This window comes from Macaca nemestrina, chromosome 18 (genome assembly GCF_043159975.1).
Source record: "Macaca nemestrina isolate mMacNem1 chromosome 18, mMacNem.hap1, whole genome shotgun sequence".
Classification (NCBI taxonomy): domain Eukaryota; kingdom Metazoa; phylum Chordata; class Mammalia; order Primates; family Cercopithecidae; genus Macaca; species Macaca nemestrina.
Window position 1 is genome coordinate 16,219,359 of NC_092142.1, and position 13,227 is coordinate 16,232,585.

Sequence of the window (13,227 nt, forward strand, 5' to 3'; positions counted from 1 at the left end):
ATGATGGGAAGTCACTAGTGTGCCTCACCAGGCTGCACTCACCGTGCCCTTTCCGACACTAGCAAATGCTCATCTGTTTGGTAAATTATTAGTGGAATATGGTAATCCTAGGCACATTCGGAGGGAGACAACTTACAAACTGCCTTGGCGAATACAGTGGCTCTCTGTGTCTTTAGGGCCATTTGGCAATGTCTAGAGATGTTTTTGTTGTGACATCTGGCTGTGCACTACAGTTACCCAGTGAGTAGTGGCCAGGTGTGGAGCTAAATGTGCTACAGTGCTGCCCACAACAGCCCAGATGTCAGTAGTGCCAGCGCTGAGAAACTCTGATTTCATAGAACCTGTTACTTGCAAGCAGCTTAAAGTATTGTTAAAACAATTGTACAAGTAGTATATGAATTCATGAACTTTGTGAAAAAAAGTCAAGGTCTTTAGAAGTATGTGAAATAAATTTGTACCCTTTCCCTCTAATTTTACCTCCCTCTGTAGTGGTAACCTCTGATAAAGTTTTTTTTTTTTTTTTTTTCTTCTTCTTTTGAGGTGGAGTCTTACTCTGTCACCCAGGCTGGAGTGCAGTGGTGTGATCTTGGCTCACTCCAACCTCCACCTCCCAGGTTTAACCATTTGCCTTCCTTAGCCTCCCAAGTATCTGGGATTACAGGCGCATACCACCACGCCTGGCTAATTTTTTGTATTTTTAGTAGTGACGGGGTTTTACCATGTTGGCCAGGCTGGTCTCGAACTCTTGACCTCAAGTGAACCACCTGCCTCAACCTCCCAATGTGCTGGGATTACAGGTGTGAGCCACTGTTCCCGGCCCTCTTATAACATTTTGATGTGCATCCTAACAGATTGCTTTCTACTTATAGTTATTCAGATATCCACGGACACATATGCATATGCATATATGCAAATACAGACAAGCACACATGCACATAGATTTGTATCCACAAACACCTCTATCTATACAATCCCATCCTCCCACATACAAACCTTTTATTTGGAAATACAGATTCATAGGAAGTTGCAAAAATAGTCAATATACATAGTTTTGATTTTGATATAGTTTTTAATACAAATGGAATCAAACAATAGGATTTATTCTGCAGTTTCATTTTTTCCCCCGTGTTAATGCTTTCAACACCAGAGGGACATTTGGTTTTTTCCCCTTGCGTGCTTTCAACATTAGCATAGATAGATCTACTGCCTGTTTTTTTTTGTTTTTTGAGATGGAGTCTCACTCTGTCAGCCAGGCTGGAGTGCAGTGGCACGATCTCAGCTCACTGCAACCTCCGCCTCCCGGGTTCCAGTGATTCTTCTGCCTCAGCCTCCTAAGTAGCTGGGATTACAGATACCCACCAGCACGCCCAGCTAATTTTTTTTTGTATTTTTAGTAGAGATGGGGTTTCACCATGTTGGCCAGGCTGGTTTTGAACTCCTGACCTCAGGTGATCTGCCCACCTCAGCCTCCCAGGGTGCTGGGATTATAGGCATGAGCCACCATGCTTGGCCTACTGCCTTCTTTTTAATTGCTGCATAGTGTGTCAGAGTCAAACCCAAACTGTAATTTATTTAACTACTTGGGCATATAGACTTTCCCCAATTTTAAAATAATGGTAATTTTAAAATAACACACCAGGAAATATTCTTGAACTTAACTATTCATCTAGAATGCATAGGATTGATTTCTAGAGGTAGACTAGCTGGGTCTGTCCTGAAATCTGTTTAATTAATTTTTACATAGTATCAGTATCAGTCTCAAGAAACTAGGAGGCCGGATGTGGTGGCTCATGCTTGTAATCCTAGCACTTTGGGAGGTTGAGGCAGGCGGATTGCCTGAGCTCAGGAGTGCGAGTCCAGCCTGGGCTACATGGTGAAACCCTGTCTCTACTAAAATACAAAAAAATTAGCCGGTTGTCGTGATGCATGCCTGTAGTCCCGGCTACTTGGGAGGCTGAGGCAGGAGAATCGCTTAAACCTAGGAGACGGAGGTTACAGTGAGCAGAGATCGCACCATTTCACTCCAGCCTGGGCAACAGAGCAAGATTCTGTCTCAAAAAAAAAAAAAAAAAAAAGCAGGTTGATAAGTAAAATCTAGTTTTATTTTATTTATTGAATTAATGAGTTAATGTATTGTTTAGAGACAGGATCTCCCTCTGCTGCCCATGCTGGAGTGCAGTGGCGTGATTCTGGTTCACTGCAACATTGACCTCTTGGGCTCAAATGATCCTCCTGCCTCTGCCTCCTGAGTAGCTAAGACTTTAGGCGCCTGCCACCACACCCAGCTAATTTTTTAAGAATGTTTTTGTACAGATGGGGTCTTACTATGTTGCTCAGGCTGGTCTTGAACTCCTGGCCTCAAGTGACCCTCCTGCCTTGGCCTCCCACAGTGTTGGGATTATAGGTGTGAAGTACTGTGCCTGGCCAAATCCAGTTTTAAGAAGTGACTTTAGTTCCTGAAGATACATGCTAACTTTTGCAACTGTAGGCATATGAGGGCTTAATGAGACTTTATGTTTAGTATTAAAAGACAGTGAGTGGCCGAACCTAGTGTCTTTAGAACTCATGAATGGGCTTCAGCACTGTCTTCTGATTGTTTAGATGAGAACTTCTGGTGTGCAACTTCAGCTTGTAGCATCTGAAGAGAATCACAGTGCTCAGTACCATTTAGGAGAACAAGGCTTGCCCTTAGAATTTCATTTCCGGTGTAAAAATTTTAGATGAAATGATAACACTAAAATAAATTAAACCAGAGTCACAATTTTCATTTCCTGAAATTACATTTTCTTTTTTTTCTTTTAGGGGGATTTCATTCTGAAGATTGAGCCTCCCCTAGGGTGGAGTTTTGGTAAGTTAACTGAATCACTAGACATTCTTTGTAAAAGATTAGCTGATATGCCAAATATTAATTTAGGCCAGCAGAGTGCATAAACTATTAAAATATTAAGGATCATTTCCAGTATGGAGGAGGGTTTGTATTCCTCCCCTCCCTGCCCCCATCACTCTGGTTGAGTTTGGATATACCTTAATCTACCTTAAGGCTTTCTGTCACCTTTGAAAAATAGACATCTTTTCTGGTACCTTTTTGGAAACTCTTCCCTTGCAGTTTCACTCATTATGTGGCCGTAGAACTGTACAGAAACCAAGAGTGGAGACTTGGTTCCTGTCCCAGGATGGCTTCTTTTTCAGCCCCCTCAGTTTTTTTATTTTTTATGAAATTAATTGAAACATTTAAACATGGTGAGATTTGTCATAAAAACCCAGATTTATGTCCCACGAGATGAGAAAACTGTCAGTCTTAAGCCTTACCAGTGAAATAACCTTGGATAAGTTACTTCCCCGCTGTCAGCCTTGCTCCTCGCTGTCGAGCTAGGGTCGTTATAGTCCCTGCCCCCCAGGGTACTTGGAAGATTAATAAACCAATACTGAGTGTTCAGAGTGGCTGGCATGTAATTAGCAAGCACTCAGTATTCAGAAACAGCCCTTCTGCACGCATCCCAACAAAAGCTGCAAACTTTCTTCATATAACTGCCTTCAAGCATAGCTGGAGAGTTGGGGATGGGGTTGAGATCAGAAGAGTGCGTCTGTTTTGATGTAGTTTACATTTTTGAAGGGGAGAGACTCTTGATGTTTCAGTAGAGCAGGTGTGAGTGACCCCAGTCCATGGCCTGGGGAGAGGAGTAGGGACCACCGTTGTTGATAGCAGGCTTGCCTGTGCCTTAGACAAGGAAGAATTTAGCACCTGTCATCATCAAGGCTAAAATGAAGCTTAGGCAGCTTGACAGCTAATTTGGCTCTGTGGGAGCATCTCTTATCAGTTTGTAGTCAGGGGTGGCAGGGAGGGGGGGTGCCTGGCTGGTACGTTCCAGAAAGCTGGAGAGGAATGCAGCCCTGCTCATGGCCAAAGCAGAAGTCCAGATTGGTGGCCTGGAGGAGTGTTGTGTTTGCCACATCCCACCGCCTCCACCGCGACTGGTGCTGTTGATGAGCTTTTTAATTGAATTATACTTTCAGGAAAGTGCCCTGGATGAATTTTCCCTAAGTGAACACACCCATGTATTCACCATCCAGATGATGAGATAGTACTTCACCAGCACCCCAGAAGTCCCCATCCTGGGTGCTCATTAGCCATCCCGCCCCACCCCCGCCAGGTGACCACCACCCTGACCTTCTACAAATTAAAGATCCATTTGGTCTGTTTTGAACTTTATACAAATGCAATCATGCAGGGTACTTTTTAATATCTGGTTTCTTTCGCTCAACATTGTGAGCGTTATCTGTATCATTTGTAGCTCTAGTTCGTTCTCTTTGCTGTTCAGAATTCTGATGCATAAATATAAAATGATTTATATTTTATAAAATATTTACATTTTATTTTATTTATTTTCATTTTTTTGAGACTGAGTCTTGCTCTGTTGCCCAGGCTGGAGTGCGATCTTGGTTCACTGCAACTTCTGCCCGGGTTCAAGCAATTCTTGTGCCTCAGCCTCCTGAGTAGATGGGATTACAGGTGTGTAGCACCACACCCGGCTAATTTTTAGTAGAGATAGGGTTTCACCATGTTGTCCCAGGCTGGTCTCGAACTCCTGACCTCAAGTGATCTGCCCGCTTTGGCCTCCCAAAGTGTTGGGATTACAGGCATGAGCCACCACGCCTGGCCTATATTTATATTTTATATTCATATTTTATATCAGTGATCTCTCCTACTATTGATGGCCGTTTGGGTTGCTTCCCAATTTTGGCCACTGAAGAGTAGCACTCCTGTGAATATTCTTGTATGTATATTTTGATACACTTGTGTCTGCATTTTTGCTGAGTATATCACAGGCGTAAAGTTGCTGAACCATAGAGTTGATACATGTTCAGCTTTAGGTGTTTCCAAACATCCAAAGTGGATGTGCCAGTTTGTGCTTTCCCAGCAGTGTACAAGGGTTTCCATTGCTCCACATCCTAGCCTACACTTGGTATCGTCAGCTTTTATAATTTTAGCCCTTCTGGTGGGGGTGTGGTATCATCTCACTGTGGCCTTGATTTACATTCCTCTGATGGCCAATGAGGTTGCACACTATTTTGTATGTTTATGTTTATTTGCCATGGGCTAGCTATTTTTGTAAGGTTCCTGTTCAAGTCTTTTGCCCATTTTTTATTGGAGTCTTTGTATGTGTGTGTGTGTGCACATGGGTGTGCAAGCATGTATGTAATTCATCTTACCTGAAAATCTCATCTCACGGTTTTTCATTTTTTTCTCTACTCATTACTCCACATTCTTCCTAACCTTTCAAAAACTCAGCCTTAACCCCTATTATGACGAACTCTTCAGTTAAAAAAAAATGGAGTTAATTGCTGATATTGAAAAATCAAGAGATGGTATATAAAATCCAGATTTCCAGTTTTTCGGAGAAGTTGGAAGCTCTGGCAAAGCATGGCAGTGGTTGGCAGACTTGAGTGGCGGTTGTCCCCTTTCAATTTGCCATAGTCCCCCCGAGGATGCTCCGCTCACTTTGGACCTGTGAGGCCCCGTGGCCTTGGAGTTTGTGGTCCTGGTTTAACATGGCTGAACTCATGCACTTGGTAAGGGAACAGATCCACAGCCAGACTTTTAGGGTTGAATTGGGGCCCTGTCACTCAGAAGCTCTGTGATCTTGGGAGCTCCTTTAACCTTCCTGTGCCTTAATTTACCCCTCAGTAAATTGCAGCTATTACTGCCTGCCTCTTAAGATAATTGTGAGGATTAAAGGCACTCAGCTCAGTGCCTGGTCGGTGATGAGTATTCAGTAAATACAGTTATTTGGTGCTCACTGATTTTTCACTGGAACTCTGAGATACAACTTGGCTGAAAGGCTGTCGTAAAATTGTTGTATACTCTAAACACGAGTTCCCTCTGGGGCAGGAAACCAGGAGGCTAGGGGGATAGGGGTGAGAGAGAGACTTTTCCCTGAATACCTTTTTGTACCTCTGGATTTGGAAACACACGAGCGTATTAAGTGTTCAAAAGTAAAATGAAAACTTAACGATAAAAATACGTTCTACTTAGGTTCACTGTACCCCACAACTAAGCTTGCCTCTGTGTCTTGTGCCCCTGTTTCCTCCCCTGCTTCATCCCTCAGAGCCGACGACTGTGGAGCTCCATGTGGATGGAGTCAGTGACATCTGCACAAAGGGCGGGGACATCAACTTTGTCTTCACTGGCTTCTCTGTGAACGGCAAGGTTTGTCTTTGGAACTTGATTATTTTTCCTGTTCACTCTATAATGTATACTAAATCCTTTCTTTAAAAGATGCAGGATATTTTAACCCGGGGACGTTGATCCCACAGGGGACCCATGGAAAAGTGGCAAGAGAGCCTGTGAACTCTGTGCTTCATTCTGTGTAGAACGCAACAGGAGTACTTAGGAGTGAGATTGAAGTTGCTGGTCATCCCCTCTGCTTCCAGAGCATAGGCTGTTGATTTATTTATTTATTTATTTATTATTTTGAGACAGGGTCTAGATCTGTTGCCCAGGCTGGTGTGCAGTGGTGCAATCTTGACTCACTACAGCCTCCACTTCCCAGGGTCAAATAATTCTCCTGCCTCACCCTCCCGAGTAGCTAGAATTACAGGCATACGCCACCATGCCCAGCTAATTTTTGTACTTTCAGTAGAGACTGGCTTTTGCCGTGTTGGCCAAGCTGGTCTCAAACTCCTGAGCTCAGGTAATCCACCCGCCTCTACCTCCCAAAGTGCTGGGATTACAGGTGTGTGCTGTGCACCCAGCCGCTGTTAGTGTTTATGCCAGGGATGGCCTTTTACAGGGATGCCGAGTTGGAAGGATGCACTCCTTAAGCCTTGTGGCATCTTGCTGTCCCTGTGGGTGAACTGAAGTCAGCTTCTTCCAGAGACAGCATGCATCTGCTTCTGCCACTCACCTGGGAGGATTCCCATCATTGAAATTCTGAGATATTTTTGGACCACCGTGGTGGTATGAATTTAGAGTGCTAACGGGTGTGTGTCCCAGCTCCCGCGGTTCAGATTCTCGGGGGAGACTCGTTTTTCTTCCACCCGCCCTGTGCCTGAGGTTGAGATGTGCTTCCTTCCTTCCCGTCCTTTTCTTCATGATGGGCTTCTTTCTCCTCTGCCTTTGCGGCGAGGGGGGGCCCTTCCATCCCAGCTGTATATGTGGGCTTCTTGTTGAGATGGGGATCTTGGATAGTTTTTTCTTTCTCAATGGTTTGCACAATAATGGTGAATCTTTTTTTTTTTTTTTTGAGACAGAGTCTCACTCTGTAGCCTCAGCTGGAATGCAGTAGTAGTGCAGTCTCTCTCGCCGCAACCTCTACCTTCTGGGTTCGACCAGTTCTCCTGCCTCAGCCTTCCCAGTAGCTGGGATTATAGGCGTGTGCCACCAGACCCAGCTAATTTTTATATTTTTATTTGTATGTATATTTACTTATTTATTTTTTTTTAAGATGGCGTCTCCCTCTGTCGCCCAGGCTGGAGTGCAGTGTTCTGATCTCAGCTTACTGCAACCTCCACCTCCTGGGTGCAAGTGATTCTCCTGCCTCAGCCTCACAAGTAGCTGGCATTACAAGCATGTGCCATGGCGCCCAGCTAATTTTTGTATTTTTAGTAGAGATGAGGTTTCACCATGTTGGCCAGGCTGGTCTCAAACTCCTGACCTCAAGTGATCTGCCTGCCTCAGCCTCCCAGAGTGCTGGGATTACGGGCATGTGCCACCACACCCGGCTAGACCAATAATGGTAAATCCATAACTGATGGTGTCTTAGATTCATTGAAACAGAGAGTCTTATTTTACTGTCACTGTTCCCTCTCCTACTTCATCCCCAGGAAACATATCCATGATTTATATCGTCTTTTCAATGGGATTCTTGACCCAAAGAAGGTTTCTGGCTCCACCTGGGAGTTGTAAGCAGGACTGCCAGTGCTTTGAGAGGAGGGTACTTTGCTTGGTGGGCCCTAACCTTCTTCTCCATGGCAGGTCCTCAGCAAAGGGCAGCCCCTGGGTCCTGCGGGAGTTCAGGTGTCTCTGAGAAACACTGGGACCGAAGCAAAGATCCAGTCCACGGTTACACAGCCCGGCGGAAAGTGAGTAGCATCCTGTCTCCCAGTCTTGCCTTAGAGCCAGGCTGTGACAGGGCTCATGGAGCTGGGTTTGGGAATTTGGATTCAGGGAGTCCTGGGTTCAGATCCTGATTCAGCCTCTTAATTTTGGGTGAGTTCATGCCCCTCAGAGTGCTGCATTCCCCAAGTGTGAAATGGAAGCTGTTTGACCCATCTTGCCTAGCATTGATGGGATGGATGATTAAATATGAGTTAATACTGACCAGGCACATTGGCTTGCACCTGTAATCCCAGCACTTTGGGAGGCCAGGGTGGGAGGATCACTTGAGTTCAGGAGTTTGAGACCAGCCTGGACAACATAAGGAGACTCAATCTCTACAAACAATTTAAAAAATTATATCAAGCAGAGTCCCATGGGGGAAAAAAATTAGTTGGGTGTAGTGGCATGCTTCTGTGGTCCCAGCTACTCAGGAGGCTGAGGCAGGAGGATTGCTTGAGCCTGGAAGATTGAGGCTACAGTGAGTCGTGATCATGTGCCACTGTGCTCCAGCCTCATCAACAGAGCAAGACCCTGTCTCAAACAAACAAAAAAAGAGTTAATACCCATAAAGCACCTGCTTCAAGGCCTGGGGCTTTGTGGGTCTTCATTTAGCAGCTCAGCCTGGCTCTGGAGCCTGCTAGCCTGGGCTTAAATCCCAGCGCCCCCATTTGCTGGCTGGTTGACCTGGGGCAAGATGCTTAACCCTTCTGTGCCTCAGTTTCCTCTTTTGTAAATGAAGATAATTGTGGAACCTACCTCCTAAGGTTACTGGAAAGATGAAATTAATATTATTACTTCAAGCTGCCTGGCATATTAGATCAAATAGGTTAGCTTAGTTATGATTAGAAAAATCATTATCATTATTATATCAAAACTGTTTTGTAGTCGGAACTGATGCTTAACGGATCTTGCTGAATCAGATTTAAGGCATTTATTTAATGGATGTATATAGTTGAGTTGTAAATGTTAACAGACATGCCAAGATTAATGCCAGAATAGTTCATACTGATAATTCCGAAAGCGTTCAAATCTTTACTAACTCCGTTAATATACAAACTGACTAAATGGCAAAATAGAAGTTTATAATGAGTCTGTCAGTAAGTTATTCAATTTTAAGGTTACTATTGTTGAAACTACTTTTCATTTTGAAATAACATTTACTTCTGCTTGACTGGTGCCTCTCCAGCCCTGGTGTGTAGCAGGAATATGGAGCTGTATTTTTTTTTTTTTTTTCCTGGGCTAGTAGTTTGGTGTTGACCTTACTAGAAAAAAATAGTGTCTTGAGCCTTCTGAATACCTTTCAACTGCACTGACTGAAACAGTGAAACTTGTAGCACTGGGCTGTTATGAAAATGAAATAGAAACTCAGTCTTACCAATACTTGATAGTAACATGATTTCCAAGCCCTATCCAGTTATTACAGGCAAGATTTGATACAATAAAATACCACAGAAGAAGAAATCAAATGCGTTTTCTAGTTCATTTCACTGGAATTAGCCTTCTAATTTGTCAGTTGCCTTACAAATTTGAAGGGATAAACATGTTAGCATACTGGCAGCAGCATTTCCAGCCTTAGCTCTGCTCACTCTGGTGTTAGTCTGCCTATGGCTAGGAGAGTATTTTCATCAGCTGCTGGTTTCTTATCTCAGTTGCTTTGTGCAGAAACTCAGAATGGCTTATCTGTGTTTCTCTAAAGGCTTTTTTGTGGGATTCAAAGCTTGTCATGGTTTACCCCACCCTGTGTCATTGGCATCATCTTGTGTCAGCGTCCCCCTCAGCCTGTGCATCTGTTCTGTTCTTTTCATCCCACTTCTCCCTTCCCACATGTTCCCTTGGACACTTCTGTCCCCTTCTCCTTGTCAGTTCACGCCTGTCACCTCTGTCAAACCCAGTCGAATGTTCTGTGACTGATCACTGCTGTGCTACAAGGACTGGTTTTATGCCAGAAATCCTTGAGATTAAGGGAGATGTAAGCCCTCCTCCTTCCTGTCAGCACGTGGAGCACCCCTCTTGGCACACATTAAGTGCTCAATAAGTGCTCTTTGATGCAGATTTGCACAGTGAAGGATTGAATTTCATTCATGCTCATTTAACAAGCTAATGGCAAGCTTGCAATAATTCTAACATTATTTTCTTGTCATAAAAGTACATTAGTCATAAAATTAGAAATACTTGGGTTGTTTGGAGAAAGCTAAATGGTTATTTTGTATTTCTTAGGTTTGCATTTTTTAAAGTTCTGCCTGGAGATTATGAAATCCTCGCGACTCATCCAACCTGGGCGTTGAAAGAGGTGAGTGTGACGGCTACGTCTGTAGCCATGCCAATAATATGCTGGTCTTGGGACAAATGTAGGGCTTTTCAATTTAGGATATGAAAAGAATTTATGGTTTTTCCAGGACTAGATGAAGAACCAATGGTGCCGTTGATTAGTTTGGTGGTTATTTATAAGGTGCAACTCCTCACTGTAGCAGATGTTGCTTGTGCTGGTTTCAGTTTTAGGTGACAGTGTTGTCTTCCTGCTGTGAAATAGATCTGTTTTATTAACTATAGCTATTTTAAACTAAATCAACAACAGAAGGCCCTGATGAGATTTATTTGTTGTTCTTTTTTCAGCCTGAAACAGAAATCTGTAAATATACTAAACATTCTAGAAACTGTGGTACATGTGCCCAAGGAGAATGTATAAGAATGTTTATTGCAGCTTTGTTTGTAATAGCAAAATATTGTAAACAACCTAAATGCCTTTTAAGAGAAGAATGGATTGGGGTTCCATCATACAGTAGGCTGCTGTACGTCAGCAGTAATGAATGAACCAGAGCTACATATATCAATGTAACTACATTTAAAAACAGAGTTGAAGGAAATAGGATTTTAAATACTTGTGATAACATCATTTATGGATATAGTCTTTTTTTTTTTTTTTTTTCTTTTTTTAAGACGGAGTCTCACTCTGTTGCCCAGGCTGGAGTTCAGTGGTGTGATCTTGGCTCATTGCAGCCTCAGCCTCCTGTGTCCAAGCGAGTCTCCTGCTTCAGTCTCCTGAGCAGCTCAATTACAGAGATGCACCACCACGCCCAGCTAATTTTTGTATTTTTAGTATAGGTGGGATTTTGCCATGTTGGCCAGGCTGGTCTCAAACTCCTGGCCTCGAATGATCCACCAGCCTCGGGCTGTCAAAATGGCGGGATTACAGGCGTAAACCAGTGCATTCGGCCAGATACAGTCTTTTTTTTTTTTTTTTTTTTGCAACAGGATCTTGCTCTGTTGCCCAGTCTAGAGTACAGTGACATATTTGTGGCTCATTGCAGCCTCTGGTTCTTGGCCTTCAGCGATCCTTCCACCCTGGCCTCCCAAGGATCTGGAACTGCAGGCGTGTGCCGCTAAGGATACAGTCTTTTTTTTTTTTTTTTTTTTTTTTTTTTTGAGATGGAGTCTTGTTCTTCTTGTTGCCCAGGCCGGAGTGCAGTGGTGCGATCTCGGCTCATTGCAACCTCTGCCTCCCAGGTTCAAGCGATTCTCCTGCCTCAGCCTTCTGAGTAGCTGGGATTACAGGTGCCTGCCACCATGTCCAGTTAATTTTTTGTTTTTAGTAGGAACAGGGAGGATACAGTCTTATGTCGAAAAATTACGAAGACATACATGGGAATAGCAGACACTGTTCAAAATGATACTGACTTCTAGAGAAAAAGGAGGAGGGGGACTTGGGGGTATGCCATCATCTTGAATTTTTTTTAATTTAATTTCTTTAGTTGGTTAGAAGGTATATAAGTGTTCTTTAGCATATCTTGCTTTATTTGCTGAAATAGTTTATAGTCCATGATCAAAAGAACTCCACCTACTAGGTGAGGTTCTGTAATAGCTGTGAAAGACCAAATTAAAATCAGATTAAGGGACATCTTGACGTGTTAGCTTCTGTGTTAGTATAGAAGCTGTATCTCATTTTTGCTAAAGAAGCATCGGAATCAGTATTTCAGCTTCTACCCTATGGGTTTTATTATTTTTTTACTCTGTAGGTTTTATGCATTTATAATTGATGATGTTTCACACCTAGGTGTCTCTTCTTACTGTTGAGGACTTTTGGTTCTGGGGGTTTTTCTCTTCTGCAGCAACCTTTAAAAATATTTTATTCCAGGCTGGGCGCAGTTACTCATGCCTGTCATTCCAGCACTTTGGGAGGCTGGGTGGGCGGATCACTTGAGGTCAGGAGTTCGAGACCAGCCTGGCCAACATAGTGGAACCGCATCTCTACTAAAAATACAAAAAAATTAGCCAGGAATGGTGGCACGCGCCTGTAATCCCAGCTACTCGGGTGGCTGAGGCAGGAGAATTACTTGAACCTGGGAGGTGGAGGTAGCAGTGAGCCAAGATTGCACCACTGCACTTCAGCCTGGGTGACAGAGTGAGACTCCGTCTCAAAAAAAAAAAAAAAATTGAAATGAAAGGGCTTATACATTTATAAATAGAAGAGATTTTAAGGTTTACATTGTTTCTTAATTGTCTGCATAGAAGAATCTGAGTGTATTAATATGAGATTGGGATTTTAAAGTAAAGCATGTTGTTAGAAGTCGAGATAATGTTTATCCTCCTCCAGGGGTTAGTGACCGGAAGCAAGTGTGAGGGGCACTTCTGGCTTGCTGGTGCTATTTATTCTGCCGGGTAACCAGTGCCCAGCTTGTGACAAGCCCTGTGCTGTGTGCTTAGAGTATGCACACTTTTCTTTGTGTAAATTGTACCTTAACAAAAATGTTTAAAAATATACACATATTGTGAAAAGAACAACTTAGGACAAATTAAACAGAGTTTAATTGAGCACAGAACAGTTTGTCAATTGGGCAGCCTCCTGAGCCAGAATAGGTTTACAGCGACTGTGGCACTGTTGTGTGATTGCAAAGGGATTATGGACAGAAAAAGAAAGTGATGGACAGAAAGCGGAAGTGAGGGACAGAAACAGTTGGATTGGTTACAGCTGGACGTTTGTCTTATTTGCACATGGTTTGAACAGTTGGCCGCCTGTGAGTAGTTGAAGGATGGCTGCTGCAATTGGCTGAGACTTGGCACTATGTACAGAGAAACCTTTAGGCCAAACTTAAAGTATGTAAGGAGGCAGCTTTAGGCTGATCTTCAGTTAA

General features: G+C 43.4%; 1 protein-coding gene across 1 annotated transcript in view; it reads left to right on the forward strand.

Moving 5' to 3' along the window:
- Nucleotides 1–13,227, forward strand: part of LOC105467714 (BOS complex subunit NOMO1) — a 63,728-nt gene that overhangs the window by 4,608 nt on the left and 45,893 nt on the right. The window contains exons 3-6 of the mRNA XM_011717374.2: nt 2,803–2,848; nt 6,108–6,208; nt 7,976–8,082; nt 10,316–10,388. Coding sequence (XP_011715676.2) covers nt 2,803–2,848; nt 6,108–6,208; nt 7,976–8,082; nt 10,316–10,388 — 327 coding nt within the window. The remainder of the gene's footprint in view (nt 1–2,802; nt 2,849–6,107; nt 6,209–7,975; nt 8,083–10,315; nt 10,389–13,227) is intronic.